Genomic DNA, 15,335 nt, shown 5'->3' with positions numbered 1-15,335 from the left:
TGCTGCCTCACGTTTAGTGAGACAAAAATTCGGAAAGAGGTTAAGTTTCAGAAGTGAAACATTTCACCTCAAATGTAGTGAACTGGACCACGATCCCATGAGAAAAATCAATAATGGAGCATGAACAATGGAGTTGCTCATTTTTCCCAGTCATTTGCTACAATTATTGCCAGTGCCCACGTCTGTATAATTGCAGGTGTTGGTTATTCATGTCATGGTTGACATGTTTCCAACCCAAATAAGGGCCAGAGGATTTTCAGAGTTTGTTGGCCCTTTGGCAGGAAAAAGACCAAAATAATTGCAAGAGGAATTGTATTGACCACCGACCTGACAGAAACAAAGGGCTGCATTCTTTTACTTGCTCTTTTGTTATTGGATAAATATGATATATTTAAGGGGTAGTTTGAGTTGCAAAAGTAGAAATACTTAAACAATAAAAAAAATATGGATTCAAAACATATTTATGGTGTATCTGTTATAATTATTATGGGGTCAGTTATTAAAATTAAGAGTTTACCTATTTGATGTGATCAATTTAGATACGATTAGATCAAAAAAATAACTTTCAACAAGATGCGAAAAAGATGATCTAACTCAAACAAGGGGTTTTTATTAATAACACGAATCGGTCAACCCATGTACGACCTGCATACCAACCCTTTCATCATAAATGCCATTTTACACCCATGTTTATTTTGGACTTAGGTTTCTATAATATTGATATGATGACTGGAATCACATAATTAGAATGGGAACCCAATCTAATATATGAACATTTAGTTTGATACATGTTGGAACCCAATCTAACGTATGAACATTTAGTTTGTTACAGGTTGGCAACCCATTTTAGTTACAACTCTTTAAGATTTATCTTATTTTGGAAGTAATTAATATATCGATGTTAAAAAATATCAATTTTTAACCCAAAAATTAAATTTAAGCCATATCATTTATATATTTATACATTATTTCTCATATTCAGACCAAAAAATATTCGATATTAAGGATTTAAACGCAAAATTTTAAATTTTTTAGAGTTTATTAATATAACCGAACTAAACAATGGGAAACTTATTCCATTTGAGTTTAGTATTCAAATCACTGAAACTTGATTCAACAATAATTAATTTGATGTTGACATAGTGGTTGATTAGATAGATAGTTGATGGCTAATGCAAACTAGAGCCAACAAAGTAAAGACAGATTTTTTAAAATCCAAAACCCCCAAGGACAATGCCTTTTATCTTGACCTTAAGGACATAAAACAAAAGCCAACCTCTAAATCAAAGACAAATCTCATCAAAGATGAACAACCACTGCTTATATTAATCAAACAAAAGGCAAAAGTTGCTTTATAATAAACAAAATTTAAGAAATTGAACAGGACAAGCCATGAATGAAGGGTCCCTGCCCCTGTGTCCCCTCACCTTGTAACACATTGATATGCATCAAACCTTTCTTCCATCTTTCTTGATTTCATAACATTTTAACTATGCAATTACCTCTTTCAGATCTACTTCTCAATAATAATTCAATCTTTCTTTGTTGTTGTTGGCTTTCAATGGACAAAGTTATTATGTTAGTGTTTCGGAGAGTGACTCGCTCTTTCTCTAATGGGAAGGGAAATTTCAATAGCAGCAAAAATAAAAATGACTAAAATCTTTGCAATCACCGATAAGATAAATATATCTTCAACTTATCTATTCTCTAGTTTGTTCCTTCCCCCATATATCATTGGTTTTTATTATATTTCTATCGGAAATTGGAGGAGGAAGGGGATAAAAGTATTTCCCAAGGGGAATGAAAGATAAATTTTCTCACAATGAGAGGACAAAAATTCCATGTTATTCGCATGAAGATGAAGACACGAACAAGAATTAGGGTATTCTTCCCTTACTTGGTCTGTTGCCATCCCTAATCATGACATATTCAACACAAACAAGAACATTAATTCTTCATGGCTCATAATTTAAAATCAATTGAAAGCAAACCAAGTAAAAAATTTCACTTCTTGTTATTTTTCTTATCTTTTGATCGACTGCGTAACAGAGGCCCCAATCCAAAGAAATTTGCAGTACATTTAGATATGTAAGGAGTTGGCACATTCAACACAGGACTAATTTTGACACCATTTCCGTAAGAACCCACAAAGCTTTTCTTCAATGGAGGCTTTCGGTATGCATTTGAAGTTGATGAAGACCTCGCTTTGTGATTAACCACTGAACCAGTTGAATTGCTTCGAGATAGAAGCGGCAAAGAAAAGATCAAACTTTTCTTAGCTTCATGATTGAGGCTGCAACTTCTGTTAAAACCCCAGAAAGATTTCGCCTGCTGCGGCTTTTGTTCCCTCACACTGGTGTCTTTCTTCACCGGAGGACAGTGAAGAGGAGGAAGAGAAACGGCAGGTGAAGAAGATGAACGTTTTGAAGGAGCAACAATATTGGCTTGAATTTGTACGGGACGAATCACGCCATTGGAGAAAAGTTCATCAGCTGAAGACGATTCTTGAGCAAAACAGCTTGAACTAATAAATTCAAAATCCGGATTTGAGTCCAAAAGCCTTGTGTCCCTTCGAGATTCCATTTCATTGATTTCTTCTGCGACCTCTGCCTGGCAAAGATCATGGGAAAATGATATTCTAGGACTCGTCTCCGAGCACATATTGTTCAAAACAATTAACAAATAGTAGATGAGAAGAAGAATCTTCAATGGATGAGGAGGATGTGAACCTTCTAGCAAGAAAATTCAGCAGTTTCTTTCAAGGTCCAGGAGGAACAAAGTAAAGAATTTTTCAAGGCCTAGAGAAAAAAGAGGATGGTGACAAAAAGGTTGAAGATTCGAGAACTTGGAGAGAAAAGCACAAAGTAGAGGAAAAAAGATGAATAAATAGCAGCTTTTTGAAGATTTATGGGTGAATATTTTGGTGATCTGGGAAAGAAAGAAGGTTGAACTTTTGTTCTCAGTAGGCAAAAGGAGCAGAGGAAAAGTTGACTGGTGTTGTTAAAGAAGAGACACAAGCAAAGTCTGCAAGCTGAATTTGCAGAGAAAGATGGTATGATAATGAGCTAGAAGGCAAAGTGTTTTTTGTGGGAATTTGCCGGGATTCAGAGAAGATAATGAGAAGACATGATACCATAAAATAACAAATAGACATAAAAGACAAGGGAAAAGAGAGAGAGAAACTGAGAATGTTTCAGGAGTTTACTTCAATGACAGGCAAACATAATCTGCACAATAAAATATGCGGTAAGATAAAACTGCCAGAGAATTCAGGTTTGTGGGTTCATAGTATATTAATTTGATTAAAGCGTTAACTCTACCATTTGATTATGGCCATCTCAACCACCAAGAAAAAGCCTCTCTCTCTTGATTTTGCTATCAAAATTACACGGTATTAGAATAATTCAATTTGCTATTATTGGATGCTACTTCTATGTAATCTAATCAATACAATAGTTTGTTAAAGTGTGAAATTTCAAACGTAGAGTTAGAGAATCCAGGTTCGACTTTATATGCTTCTTTGAATGAACTTAAGACACATTAGCGTCTTCTTATATATTTGTATTGAAGTGAAATGACTTGATAGTAGATTGTTGTATCAATCTCTCTAAAATTTACCGACTTTGGACTGATTCTCAAATAGGGTTTTTCGTCACCAAAAATAATAATAATAAGGTTAGATAATATATCTAGTAGGACTAATTTGAAGAAATCACTTAACCTAATTGATTTTAACATTTGAATTTGTAGGTTATGGCCAAACGACTATTTCCCACCCAAGGTTTAATGTTTTCTCAAAAGTCCCCCCTTTAACTATGGAAACACCAAACACCCACCCATGGCCGGTTAGATTTAACCAAACCCTAACGCCTGAAAATTTTATCTCCTTTTGCCCCCCTAAACTTTAAAAACTAAAATTTTTCCCCAGCTTAAGTTTTAAAAAACTGGCAGTTTCACCCTAGGGTTTGGTTTTGAAATCTCCGGCGACCGTTCCGGCTCCATTGCCGACGGCCTCTCCCTCCCGAAGCAGTCTCTCCTTCCGGCGAATGTTTTCCTCCCATTTGGAGGCTCGATCGACGTCGGCTTGGCGTTGGGAGACGAAGAACTTCGTCGGGGAAGACGAAGTTCTTCGTCTCCCCAGAAGAAGACCTCTGGGAAGACGACCGTCTTCCCAGACGAAGACGACGGCGTCGGCTTCGTCTCCCAACGCCAAGCCGACGCTGATCGAGCCTCCAAATGGGAGGAAAACATTCGCCGGAAGGAGAGGCTGCTTCAGGAGGGAGAGGCCGTCGACAATGGAGCCGGAACGGTCGTCGGAGATTTCAAAATCAAACCCTAGGGTGAAACTGCCATTTTTTAAAACTTAGGCTGGGGGAAAATTTTAGTTTTTAAAGTTTAGGGGGGTAAAATTATATTCTATTTTAGTTTATTTTTAATATTATAGCAAAAATGACGATTTTACCCCTATCACCGTTAAGGTTTGGTTAAATCTAACCGGCCATGGGTGGGTGTTTGGTGTTTCCATAGTTAAAGGGGGGACTTTTGAGAAAACATCAAACCTTGGGTGGGAAATAGTTGTTTGGCCTATTTTCAATTACAACTTTCACATTTTCGAATATAAAATCATGATCTATAAATATTTATTTTCACCTCCATAAACACATGTGGGCACACATGACTTGGAGAATTCGGCATGCATTATTTTCTTTTCTTTTGTGTTAAAGCCATAACATCAACCCTTTTTCTAATATAATTTGCTTGATTGTCAAACCTAATCAAATAAGTTTCTAATATATCAATTATTTTGATGAAACGTTTTGATATATGCAATTCAGAGTCTTGTATAAGATAGAGTACAATAATAGTATTGAAGATTTGACGATGATCTTTAATATTCACTGCAGTGGTGTGAAACAAATTTAAAGAGAAAGTTAAATGCATAGTGATTTTTAACATAATTTAATCCGATGTTCGAGAGTTTATATCTACGATTATAATATTAATGACTCTAGAAAAATGTTCTGACACAATGAGTACAAATATTATAGAGTTGTGTCTTGAGAAGAGGACTTGTTTCGGATTGGAGCCTTTAAGAGAGAATTGTTGGATTTGAGAGTTTCATCACTTAGCTTAGGATGAAGCTATGAAATAAAATTTATTTCTTTATTCAATCTGATTCTGATGTAATTCGATTTTGATTGATGTGATTCAATATAATTCTAATTTGATATAATTATGGTTTATTATATATTATTTTACTTATTTTGTAAGATTAAAATTTCTTTTCAAATTATATTATAGTACTATATATTACATAACATTTCTTTAATAATATTGATTCAGTTGACAATTCAATTTACAATTCTACATAAGCAAAAGAAATCCTAAATATGAATTTCTAATATCATATTTATAGGATTCTAAAAAAGGGTTACGATGTTAATGGTACAATTCAAAATTCAAATTTATATATTAACTTCTTAAATGGTTATATTAAAAGTAATATCATGATCAAAATTAATAAAAAGTTAATATTTTTCATTATAAATAGATGATAAGAAAGAGATGTCAATAATTAAAAAATGTTTATCCACTAATCGAGACATGAGTTATCACTTTTATAGATTATCGCTTCTTGAGTAGACTCCGCATGTATGGAACTAATGCACAACAAATTCGAATAGCTCAATTAATTGCAATTAAGAGGATCACACTGCCCAAATGAGTTAAATTCTTTGAATAAGGGCACTTGTGGGTTTTGAATTATATGTATATGCTTTGATATTTCTTAATTAATCACTAATCAAGCATAATTAATGACCAGATTAGTTAACAAAGGCTTTCACAATTTGTTCTTAAGTTTTTTGGTAGAGCAATATTATATGTACAAACAATGATATATTTTAATATGATTAGATAATTATAAATTAGAGATAAAGTAATAACCAATCACATAATAACATGTCATTATTTATATACAAAATTATGCACATAATTTAATTGTCTTTGGACATATCATCCATTTTCTTCTAATGGCAATGCCTTCCAAAACTTCTACGCCCCACTCTATTAGTGGAAAAATTACATAATTATTTTCAAATTTTAAATGAATTTAAGTACTTGTAGAATTTGACTCACCTAAACTTAGAGAAGATGACTGTTTATCATATATTACATAAACTACTTGTATTAGGTTAGAGATTGACATAGTGTTAACAATTATTATTTTATAAAAAAGAGATACTTTATTAAGAAGAAAATTCGAAATTAAAAAAATAAAATAAAAGTTTTCATATGTCAGTCATGTGCAAGAAACGTCGCTGCTTACTCAATCTCAAGTTCTCAACGCGGCAAAGCAAGCCCCCCCTCCTACCCCCTGCATGTTGATGTTGATTCTACCACGCACGCTATCTTCTAGTAAATAAAGAAATTCAGATGGTAGTGGGTAGACTTGCATCTCAGACTCTGTCTGCTTCTCTCCTACGCTTTCTCCTATTATCACACTTTACCATTTCTCTGACTCAGTCTTATTGACCAAACCCCACGTCACATATTCACCACTACTCTCGACATCACCAGCTATACCCAAAAACAAATGACAAACTCTGGTTTCAAGGATTGCACCCCTAGTGCCTTCAGCCGGCCGTTCACTAAACCAATCACATGCACGGGCGTGGCTTACATTCAGTCATGACTGTGCACATTCTTACATTCATTTCCCAACCATGGTTCATTCATATGCATGAACGTGCATCTTTTTATGCACGACTGCACATCCTTACATAATATTCACAACCGTGTATCCCATGCACGGCTACTATTCACTTTCTTCAACCTATCGAGCGCACGGCCATGCACCATCATTTGTAAGTCTGAATTTTGCAGTTCCAGCCATAGTCTCTATGCCATAACTCATGGAAAATAAGTCTCTATCGCCCTAGGCCATGATTAACATCTCATTTGAACCCATAACAAGCATCTCAATTCCAATCAATCAACACAAGACCTTAAGAACCATTCATATTAAATTATGTGAATGAGAACCCAACTTATTTCTAAATAATCCACCAAAGCTGTTAAATGATCTTATCTGTAAATAATGGACGACTCCTTCATAAACTAGTATTTCTTCGATAGAACAATGACTAGAAGATTGTTTTCATCAACATATCATCATTCTTGTGTGGTCATAACTTATATACACACACAATCAATTAAAATTTCTATATCTATCGGTGGAAATAAAAAAAAGATTATCACACCATGCAAGAGAAAAAGAAATTTTTGATCCTTACAAGTTATACCTATAGCTTTACAAAGTTAATAAACCAATGATTTGACTAGATATCCACCAAAACCGCAAAGAAGTCAATGCGGGATAAGCAGATCAAAGTGGTATAGAGCTCTAATCACTCCATATTTTAATATCATTCAATTAATAAGGGTATTAACCAACGTCAGCATCAATATACTAATACTTATAATGCCTTAAAAATTATTATATATGGAATGATTTATAACTTGAGAATAGTCTCTTGGCTGTGTAACAGATGAATGACAAAAACATGAGACTGAATTCCACCAAGATGCACATAGTCATCCCAAGTCATGACCAAGGTGGTTTTAAGAAATAATGCATAGCATATACAGTGATCAGACAATAATCCCTTTCATTGTACAAACAAGTAGTTTTACATTTTAATGCGTTGACTCTAGTGGTTAACACATTATCAATTGTATAGCAATGATTAATGAACAATTAAATTGCAAAAAATTACCCATCCATATGGCAAGACTGTAATCAACGAAGGTCAATGACGTCAAATTTTAGATTGGGATTCATATATACATCTGTACAGGATTTGTAAATGGGTCCACCATCAGGAGGTGGATCGTGATGATGAAAGCCACGTTGTTGACACTGTCTTATTACTGACATGCCACCTGGCGTTGTCAACCGAAAAATTCCATGCTTTCTGCAGATTTGAAAAACAAAAATTAAGTCATCCAACAATAAATTACAGCAAAAACTGAAAACTTCGTTCTCAGAATTATTCCTACTTCATGCTATCTCTGGGTGCCATAACAATTGCAACAGATTCTGGCAGCATAATCTAAGGAAACAAAAAAAGGCATAGTTATAACTAATTAATGTAAACATAGGAATCACAGCAAGAATATATAAAAATATGAAAAACGTTATATGCACAGGTACTCAACTGGACATAAATGATTTATCGCAAACTAATTAAGAACCCAAAGTAAAGAGGCACATAAGATTGCCAATAACAGGACGATGCACATACCTGATATGAGTAATGGGTGTGAACATCAATAGAAGACATAAAACAAGACTGTGTAGGATGTGTCTGAAATTGCATGGTAAATAATCAATTAATCAGCTCGAAGATTACATAATACACAAGTTCCTACAAATTTCACAAATATATGCATTGAACCACATGTAACTACACTTGGATAATTATCACATCCAAAAAGGGAAGAGATCCATGCAGAAACAATCCCCACTCAACATTCATCTGGATACGATTCTCTTTAAGAGAAATTACTTTTCACATATTAATGAATCTCGCTTTATATCATATTCTAATTCTACATCTTTTGTTTTCATATTAATAGCATGAAGATATAAGTTCATTCATATACAATTAGGTTTAGCATTGGGTTGGAGCCATGTAAAATTCTAACATACATATACTTAATAGAGGAAAGCAAATAACTTTCATGGTAATTCAAAATTCTTCCACAGTATCAGATTTGTTTTACAGATATATAAAGAAAACTCAATCCAAACTGGTTATCAATCAAGAGTAATACAAATCCATATAATCTTTAAGGACATCTGGAAAAATGGTAAATCACAGACTTGAGCAGAATGTCACTCTTGTCTTTAAGCTTATTAACTAGAGGACATTAGATTGGACAAGTAATGATCCATCAAACTACAAGAATGAATTATCTAGACAACTAAAGACAAGAAAGTTGTGAAACAAGGAAAACAGAGTGTAACGGTGGTTAATATGGACACTTGATTTAATCATCAGATTTGTACAGAATTGTGTAAAGTGATACCAAATAGATGTGAGTTGTGGATCATAAGCAAGAAAAAAAGGTGATGTACAAGAACCTACAGAAGATATAACAAATTATTGTAATCCTCACAATAACAGAATAAGACTTAAAAAGGTCCCCTAACCAATTAACATGCAATATAGATATAAGTGGCATGCAGCTTAGATTAGTTCATTTCAGCTCATATACAAGCAAAAGATTAACAAGTAACAATATGATCAGTGATTTTTGAAAAATCAACATTATTTAAATGAAACAAACATTTTATTAGAATTGAAAATTATAAGTCAGCTACATCATTGATAAACAAGCAATCCACTAAGTACAGGATTTAACATGATAATATCACAGAAAAATACTTACATGAATCCACCCAAGTGGAAAAAGAGATTGTTTATCCTGCACTTCAAATATTTCTTCTTCATTTATGGTCTGACACTGTTACATGAGATATAGATTTAAGACAGAAAAATTAGAACACAACCAATGAAAGAGAAATGAAAAGTTTACTCGTAATGAAAATGACATACTGAATCTGATGTTGATTCCTGCTTTGGAATAATGAGAGCAGTAACATAAAATTTTCTGTTTTTCTGCAGAAAAGAATGATTCCCAACCATATTAGAATTAACACTTTTTAGACTGACTACAGTAGTCTTAAATCAACAACACTTACGAGTGAACCTGCAAGGACACCACAAGTTTCTAAATTTTTATCAGTATTTGACTTTGCAAGCTTCATGAAATTATCCATCAATGTGGTTGACTGCAAAGGAAATGATTGTCAAGACAAAGGATCATTGTACCTCACAGAATGTGGTGACATTAGAACCACTTAATAATAATTTACATGGTAATGCATTAGAGCCAAGTATCACCAGAAAGATAGTGGTCGTTTCTTACAACAAAAATGTTAAATGCAAATGAAGCTAATATGTATATCCACATTTTCAGAGAGAAATAATTTTTTTGTCTAAATTCTTACAATGTGCAATTGGAGGGGCTCAGTTCGATCAAATTCATCCATTATTAAATTCTCATTCCGGCATTCTGCCTCAGCAACTTGTGGAGTCATTGCTGCAATCAAATCTTGCACTTCTGCTAGTACAGGTGGAGGAGAAGGTTGTTTAATGATATCTGTAGAAACAGGCATTTCAACTGTTTCAAAGGAAATCATGGAGCAAGGTTCCTCAGTGGGATGCTTCTCAATTTCATCAGTTGAAATAGTAATTGACTCCAAACTTGATTTTTCAGGTTCAACATCGATACTGTCTGTTCTTGCTGTGCTTCCACTTTCAACAGGCTGCTGAAGGCTGTTTTCCCATGAAATCACCATTTGAAATTTATTTAGAGCATTAAAGTACCAAAAGATAAAGCAAAAAAAAAAAAAAAAAAGTAATTATAATAATAAAATATATCACAGGGCAAGGAACTCTTGTGGATCCAGAATTCAAACAATTTGGTTCCCCAACATATATAATCACAGACTGCCATGAGAAAACTATTTTGATCTAACTTCCCAGATTACATTCTATCTTGAGATGCACAAGGTACAAAAGCAAAGTATCTCCAAAAATTTGACTAGGAGTCTAACCTGGGGATTTCCACTGGAGACAGGTCTATGTTGATTGGATACTTGACCTACACCCATATAGAGAATAAAATTCAAATCAAAAGGTCAGTATCATAACTGCATTAAAGACCAATAGAAAAGGCTAAATACCCTCATACCAATTTATCACTCTTTGGTGGCTGCCACTGGCCATGGAGACCATTTGGGCCCAAGATTGTATGTCTAGACAGGGTTTCTGCATTTGGCCGAGGGAAGTTTAGAGACCTACAACAAGCAACAGTCAAAGGTGACAAGTAATGCCATATATAACTGAGAATCAATGCTCTTCTTCACGGTCATGTCTATCAAAACTTGAACTGAAATCTAGTCCAGGAACTGTAACAAACTTAAACAATGCACATCTCTATGAGTTCATAAAGTTGTCAAGCAAATGATCATTGATCAAAACCTAGTTGGACCTCACCAGAGGCATAGGTCAGTATAAAGCAACCAACATATAGCAGTAGCTGAAAAGCTGAACATCCATTTTAATAATTGCAAAATGTCCACAGCACCTACATGGGCTTCTAAGACAGGTACCATTTTCAGACAACTGCGCAATATATGAGCAAGTTTTGTTTCCTATTTCCAAAACAGTTTTGTACTTTTAAAAAGAAGTTCATGTTTTTTCAACTAGAAAACTTGTTTCACCATCTTAAACATCCATACGTAGATACAAACATTATTAATATTTCTTTTCTCTGTGCTATTTTGTCAATAAAAAATTATAGCAATGACAAACTTGACCAGCATGCTGCTCATCTATCAACAAATTTGCATTACTCATATTATATGCCTCTAAATGGAACATTCAAAAAAATACTTTAAAAGTAAAACCACTATGTTGCACAATAATACATTCCACTGCATATAGAAGAAAAATATAAAGCAACCATTACCCTATTTCTATCAATATAATCTTGAAGGCATTAACCTCTAAGAAGCAACTTAAAAGCTTGAAAGTATTAGAGCACTTACATTCTACGGAATTGCTCATCCACTGGCCTCACATAAGGAAGTTGTTGAGCCCTTGAACCTTGATAGGTGAATTCTCGAGTAGGTAGTCTCAAAGGCTGCCATTCATGGAAGAGTATATTAGTGGAACTATAATATCTTCATATTAGATTGATTATGACGGTGATAACTGGAAGAGAAATGGTGGACCTAGTTCTAAGAAACTATTGGAAGTGAAAATGCTACCAGGCATATACCAAATTGTCACCAAACAATTAATCAATAAGAACCAAGCAAATATAATAACTAGGAGCTTCTACAAACATACTGAACCATATTTTAACAGGCCAATGGATGATATCATACCTTTGTTACATTATAGTTAGTTATGGTCTGTTTCTTGACAGAAGGCCACTCTAGTGAAGCATTTTGAGCAACACTAACCCAACCATTAGTTTGATATGTATGTTTTCTGTTTAATTCATTGATCTTCTGCTGCACTACTGGCTTCAACTCCTCTAACTCAGCCACTGCACTCAATAATTTCTGCAAGAAGAATCAAATAGCACCGAAAACTTTAACCTAAACTTATGGATTCTCATAAATAACATATTTAAAGAAAGGAAAGTACCTTTTTCAAATAAAGATTTTTATTTTGTGAAGACGCTCTATAATCTCGATGGCATGGAATTGTCTCTGTCACCAAACTGAAATAAAAATCCCAAGTAGCTTTGATGAAAATCTTTAAAAGAAATGAGAAATAAAAATTATCAACTAGTAGGATTCCTGTAACATAGGAAATGAAAATATCTACTAGTCCTTTCTGTTCTTCCTTACCTTGAAAACCGTAGGAGCATTACATACAAATCTATAATATTGTTTTCCACTCGGAATATGTCAGCCTACAATGTCATTGGTATATTAGAAGAAGAAAGATCATTAAAGAAAGCAGAGTAACAGAGACAAATAAATTTAAGAAACAACAAAACATTTATAGAAAACCGTTAACAAAAGCACAATAACCCAATTATATAACTAGGAAAATGATGCATCATTTCACAGTTAACAAGCATAGGAACTAAAAATTCTAGATGCATCATGTATCATTTACATTACTGATAGAATTTTGCTGCAAACTTCCACCAAGAATGTGACTATAATAAGCAAAAAACTCTTCTTTTAAATAAAGAACTAACCATTTCCGCTAAAAAAATGATTACATATTCAGTCTAACTGTCAAATGGATCAAACTCTAGCCCTAATTCATAATCAAGTAACCAAATTAGTCTAAACAAGTGAAACAACTACTCCGAATATTCATAAACATAAACCTAATCACATAAATTAATATGTGTGCGAGTGTGTGTGTGTGTGTATCTAAATCTATCGATCATCGTTTACTACATAGAAAACCTAAAAGCTCATAATTCAAAACTTAAGAAGAACGATTGATTCAGCTCAACGTTAATTAAAGCAAGAAAAAGTAACAAAGACCTGTTTGAGAATATTATCGGCGATCCGGTAGTAGTATCGCATGGATATACGGTTATCGACATGGAGTCTTGGAGCACTAGCCGCGATGTTGATTCTCTCAGAAGAAGACCTCATGATTTTCCTTTCCTTTCTTTAGAATTTTCTGGTCATCCAAACAGCATTTGTTGGAGGATCGGAAGCTTCGGGTTCGCTCGGGGAAGGAAATGTTAGAGACGAAGAGTTAGAGAGAGGTCGTCGATGGTGGCTGAGGCTGAGGGCAGGATAGAAACGAGAAAGTTATTTTGGCTCGCACAGGAGGGCAAATATGGAAATTCAATATATTATACTCCATTTTGGTGATCTTCTTCGTTGCTTGTAGGCAGTGGGTCTGGCTCATTCTGGAATTATTTAATAAGAAAAGTTTTAAAAAATAAAAAATATATAAACGTATTTTAAATAAATTTTGTTAAAAGTTATTAATCCTTTTTATTTGACTATTAAAATTATTTTTAGTTTAAAATTATTAAATCATCTTAAAACACCTTAATTTGTATGAAAAATAGCACAGAAAACATTATAAATAAAAATAATATTTGTTATATTGCATTTTTTTAAAATTACATACATGACTTCTACGTATGGAACCAAAAAGAGGTCAAAGACAACAAAGACGAAGGTGGGAACTTAATGTGGGTTAATGGGAGAGTTGGCATTTGTTGGAAATAATTAAACATATCAGGATCAAATTATATGAATTATATAAACAAAGATTTTGCATACTCGTTTCAATTTTTGATAAAGCATCTTCGAATATTACTTGAAGTGTTAACGTTAATCTATTTCCACGACATCATTTGCCTAAGAATTGATTTCCATTTTGAGAGACAGGTGCATTTTGTATTGGGTGGATAATTCTTTCCTTTACAAAAATAGCGTATATATATATATATATATATATATATATATATATATATATATATATATATATATATATATATATATATATATATTTTTTTTTAATGCAGTTAGGACTTTTATAAAAGTCTAATTATCGATTATTAGTCACCAGCAACTGTCTTTTGATAGTTAATAAAATCAAATTGAATCGATCTATCATGGATAGACCGTATACAATAGCATTTCAAAAAGAAACAATGACAAAGAAAACAAATAAGAGCACACAATTGTTAATCCAAAATTTTTGTTTAGAGCCACAAATATTTAAATGAGCCAAGTTTGAACATCACAAATAAAATCTAAGCCCAAAAAGAACTGAGCCCAAATTTAAATACGTTGAGTTTAATTCTTAGGATTCTTTGTAATCTTTTTTAATTTTAAGTTCTATGATCGTTCAATTTAAAAATCTAATTTTATTTAAAGGATAATGATGGCCATAAGTAAAAATAAAATGTTAATTTTTTATTTAAATATAAAAAATAAAATAAAAAACATTTATAACATTTGCGTGTGTCAAATGATATTGCAAATAAAAAGAATAATAATATATATGTTGGTTGTGTTGGTTAATCAACTATTTACATCCAAATTTGAATATTTAATTAGTATTTAAATTATGTATCATCACATGATTAGATGATTTTAAATTAAAGATAAAATAATATCAATCATATGACAACATAGAAAGTTGGATTTGAATCAAATTGAACTCGAATAGGGTCTGACTCATTTTTTAAGAATCAAGCCTTAGGCTCAACTCAAGCTTACCGAGCTAGGTGAAACTTGTGTTTGTATTTGGCTCACTTCATATTTTTATCGTTTATGATCAATTCGTAATTAACTCAGGTTTGTTTGCAGCAATAACAAAAACCAAAATCAAGCATACGGAATACCAAGATCAACAATAACATTTCCTTCATTATCAAACTCACCAAAATCACAGAGACTCAATTTATAAAACTCCAATTTCAAACTCAACAAATAGAAATCGATTAACTTACTTTGTTGATGTGTAGTTAAAGATATGAAAAAGAGAATCGGAATGCAACGATGAACTGAAGTGCCATGAAAAGTAACCAACGATGTCAAAGTTGCGACAATTGAACAGGAGAACTCGAAGAGGCAGCATTAGTCACCGAGGAGTGTGAACGATCGTCTAGGTTCTACGACGACAAAGTGATTTTGCTTCGTAGTCTTCAAAGCTAAAGTAGAAGTAGAATAAATTTCCTTAGGTTTAGTTTACAGT

The 15,335-nt window shown here is 33.1% G+C and overlaps 2 protein-coding genes across 3 annotated transcripts; both read right to left on the bottom strand.

The window, feature by feature from the left end:
- Nucleotides 1-1,828: 1,828 nt before the first annotated feature.
- Nucleotides 1,829-3,255, bottom strand: LOC123204893. The gene has a single exon (XM_044621699.1). It carries the CDS (start codon nucleotides 2,659-2,661, stop codon nucleotides 2,005-2,007), a length of 657 nt encoding a protein of 218 aa, XP_044477634.1. The 5' UTR covers nucleotides 2,662-3,255; the 3' UTR covers nucleotides 1,829-2,004.
- A 4,390-nt stretch (nucleotides 3,256-7,645) lies between these two features.
- Nucleotides 7,646-13,496, bottom strand: LOC123204630 (AMSH-like ubiquitin thioesterase 1). 2 transcript variants are annotated; one of them, XM_044621398.1, is made up of 14 exons: nucleotides 13,154-13,494; nucleotides 12,497-12,561; nucleotides 12,291-12,366; nucleotides 12,026-12,205; nucleotides 11,684-11,778; nucleotides 10,825-10,930; nucleotides 10,688-10,734; nucleotides 10,079-10,406; nucleotides 9,770-9,859; nucleotides 9,624-9,686; nucleotides 9,457-9,531; nucleotides 8,307-8,369; nucleotides 8,062-8,114; nucleotides 7,646-7,976 (listed from the first exon to the last, which is right to left on the bottom strand). In XM_044621398.1, exons 1-14 carry the CDS (start codon nucleotides 13,265-13,267, stop codon nucleotides 7,802-7,804), a joined length of 1,530 nt encoding a protein of 509 aa, XP_044477333.1. In that variant the 5' UTR covers nucleotides 13,268-13,494; the 3' UTR covers nucleotides 7,646-7,801. The 2 variants fall into 2 exon arrangements, with proteins under 2 accessions (XP_044477333.1, XP_044477334.1); XM_044621399.1 differs by lacking the exon at nucleotides 8,062-8,114 and having other exon boundaries at nucleotides 13,154-13,496.
- Nucleotides 13,497-15,335: the final 1,839 nt, after the last annotated feature.

The sequence above is a fragment of the Mangifera indica genome, chromosome 20, assembly GCF_011075055.1.
Source record: "Mangifera indica cultivar Alphonso chromosome 20, CATAS_Mindica_2.1, whole genome shotgun sequence".
Lineage (NCBI taxonomy): Eukaryota > Viridiplantae > Streptophyta > Magnoliopsida > Sapindales > Anacardiaceae > Mangifera > Mangifera indica.
Note: the sequence above shows the minus strand (reverse complement) of the source record. Positions and strands in the feature narration are given on the sequence as shown.

Excerpts from the sequence above, each read along its gene's own strand:
- LOC123204630 (XM_044621398.1), bottom strand. The coding sequence starts at position 13,267 with ATGAGGTCTTCTTCTGAGAGAATCAACATCGCGGCTAGTGCTCCAAGA. Across the intron at positions 11,779-12,025 it reads CTAACTATAATGTAACAAAG|CCTTTGAGACTACCTACTCG; the intron begins GTATGATATCAT and ends CATGAATGGCAG. Across the intron at positions 10,407-10,687 it reads TCTCCAGTGGAAATCCCCAG|CCTTCAGCAGCCTGTTGAAA; the intron begins GTTAGACTCCTA and ends ATGGGAAAACAG.
- LOC123204893 (XM_044621699.1), bottom strand. The coding sequence starts at position 2,661 with ATGTGCTCGGAGACGAGTCCTAGAATATCATTTTCCCATGATCTTTGC.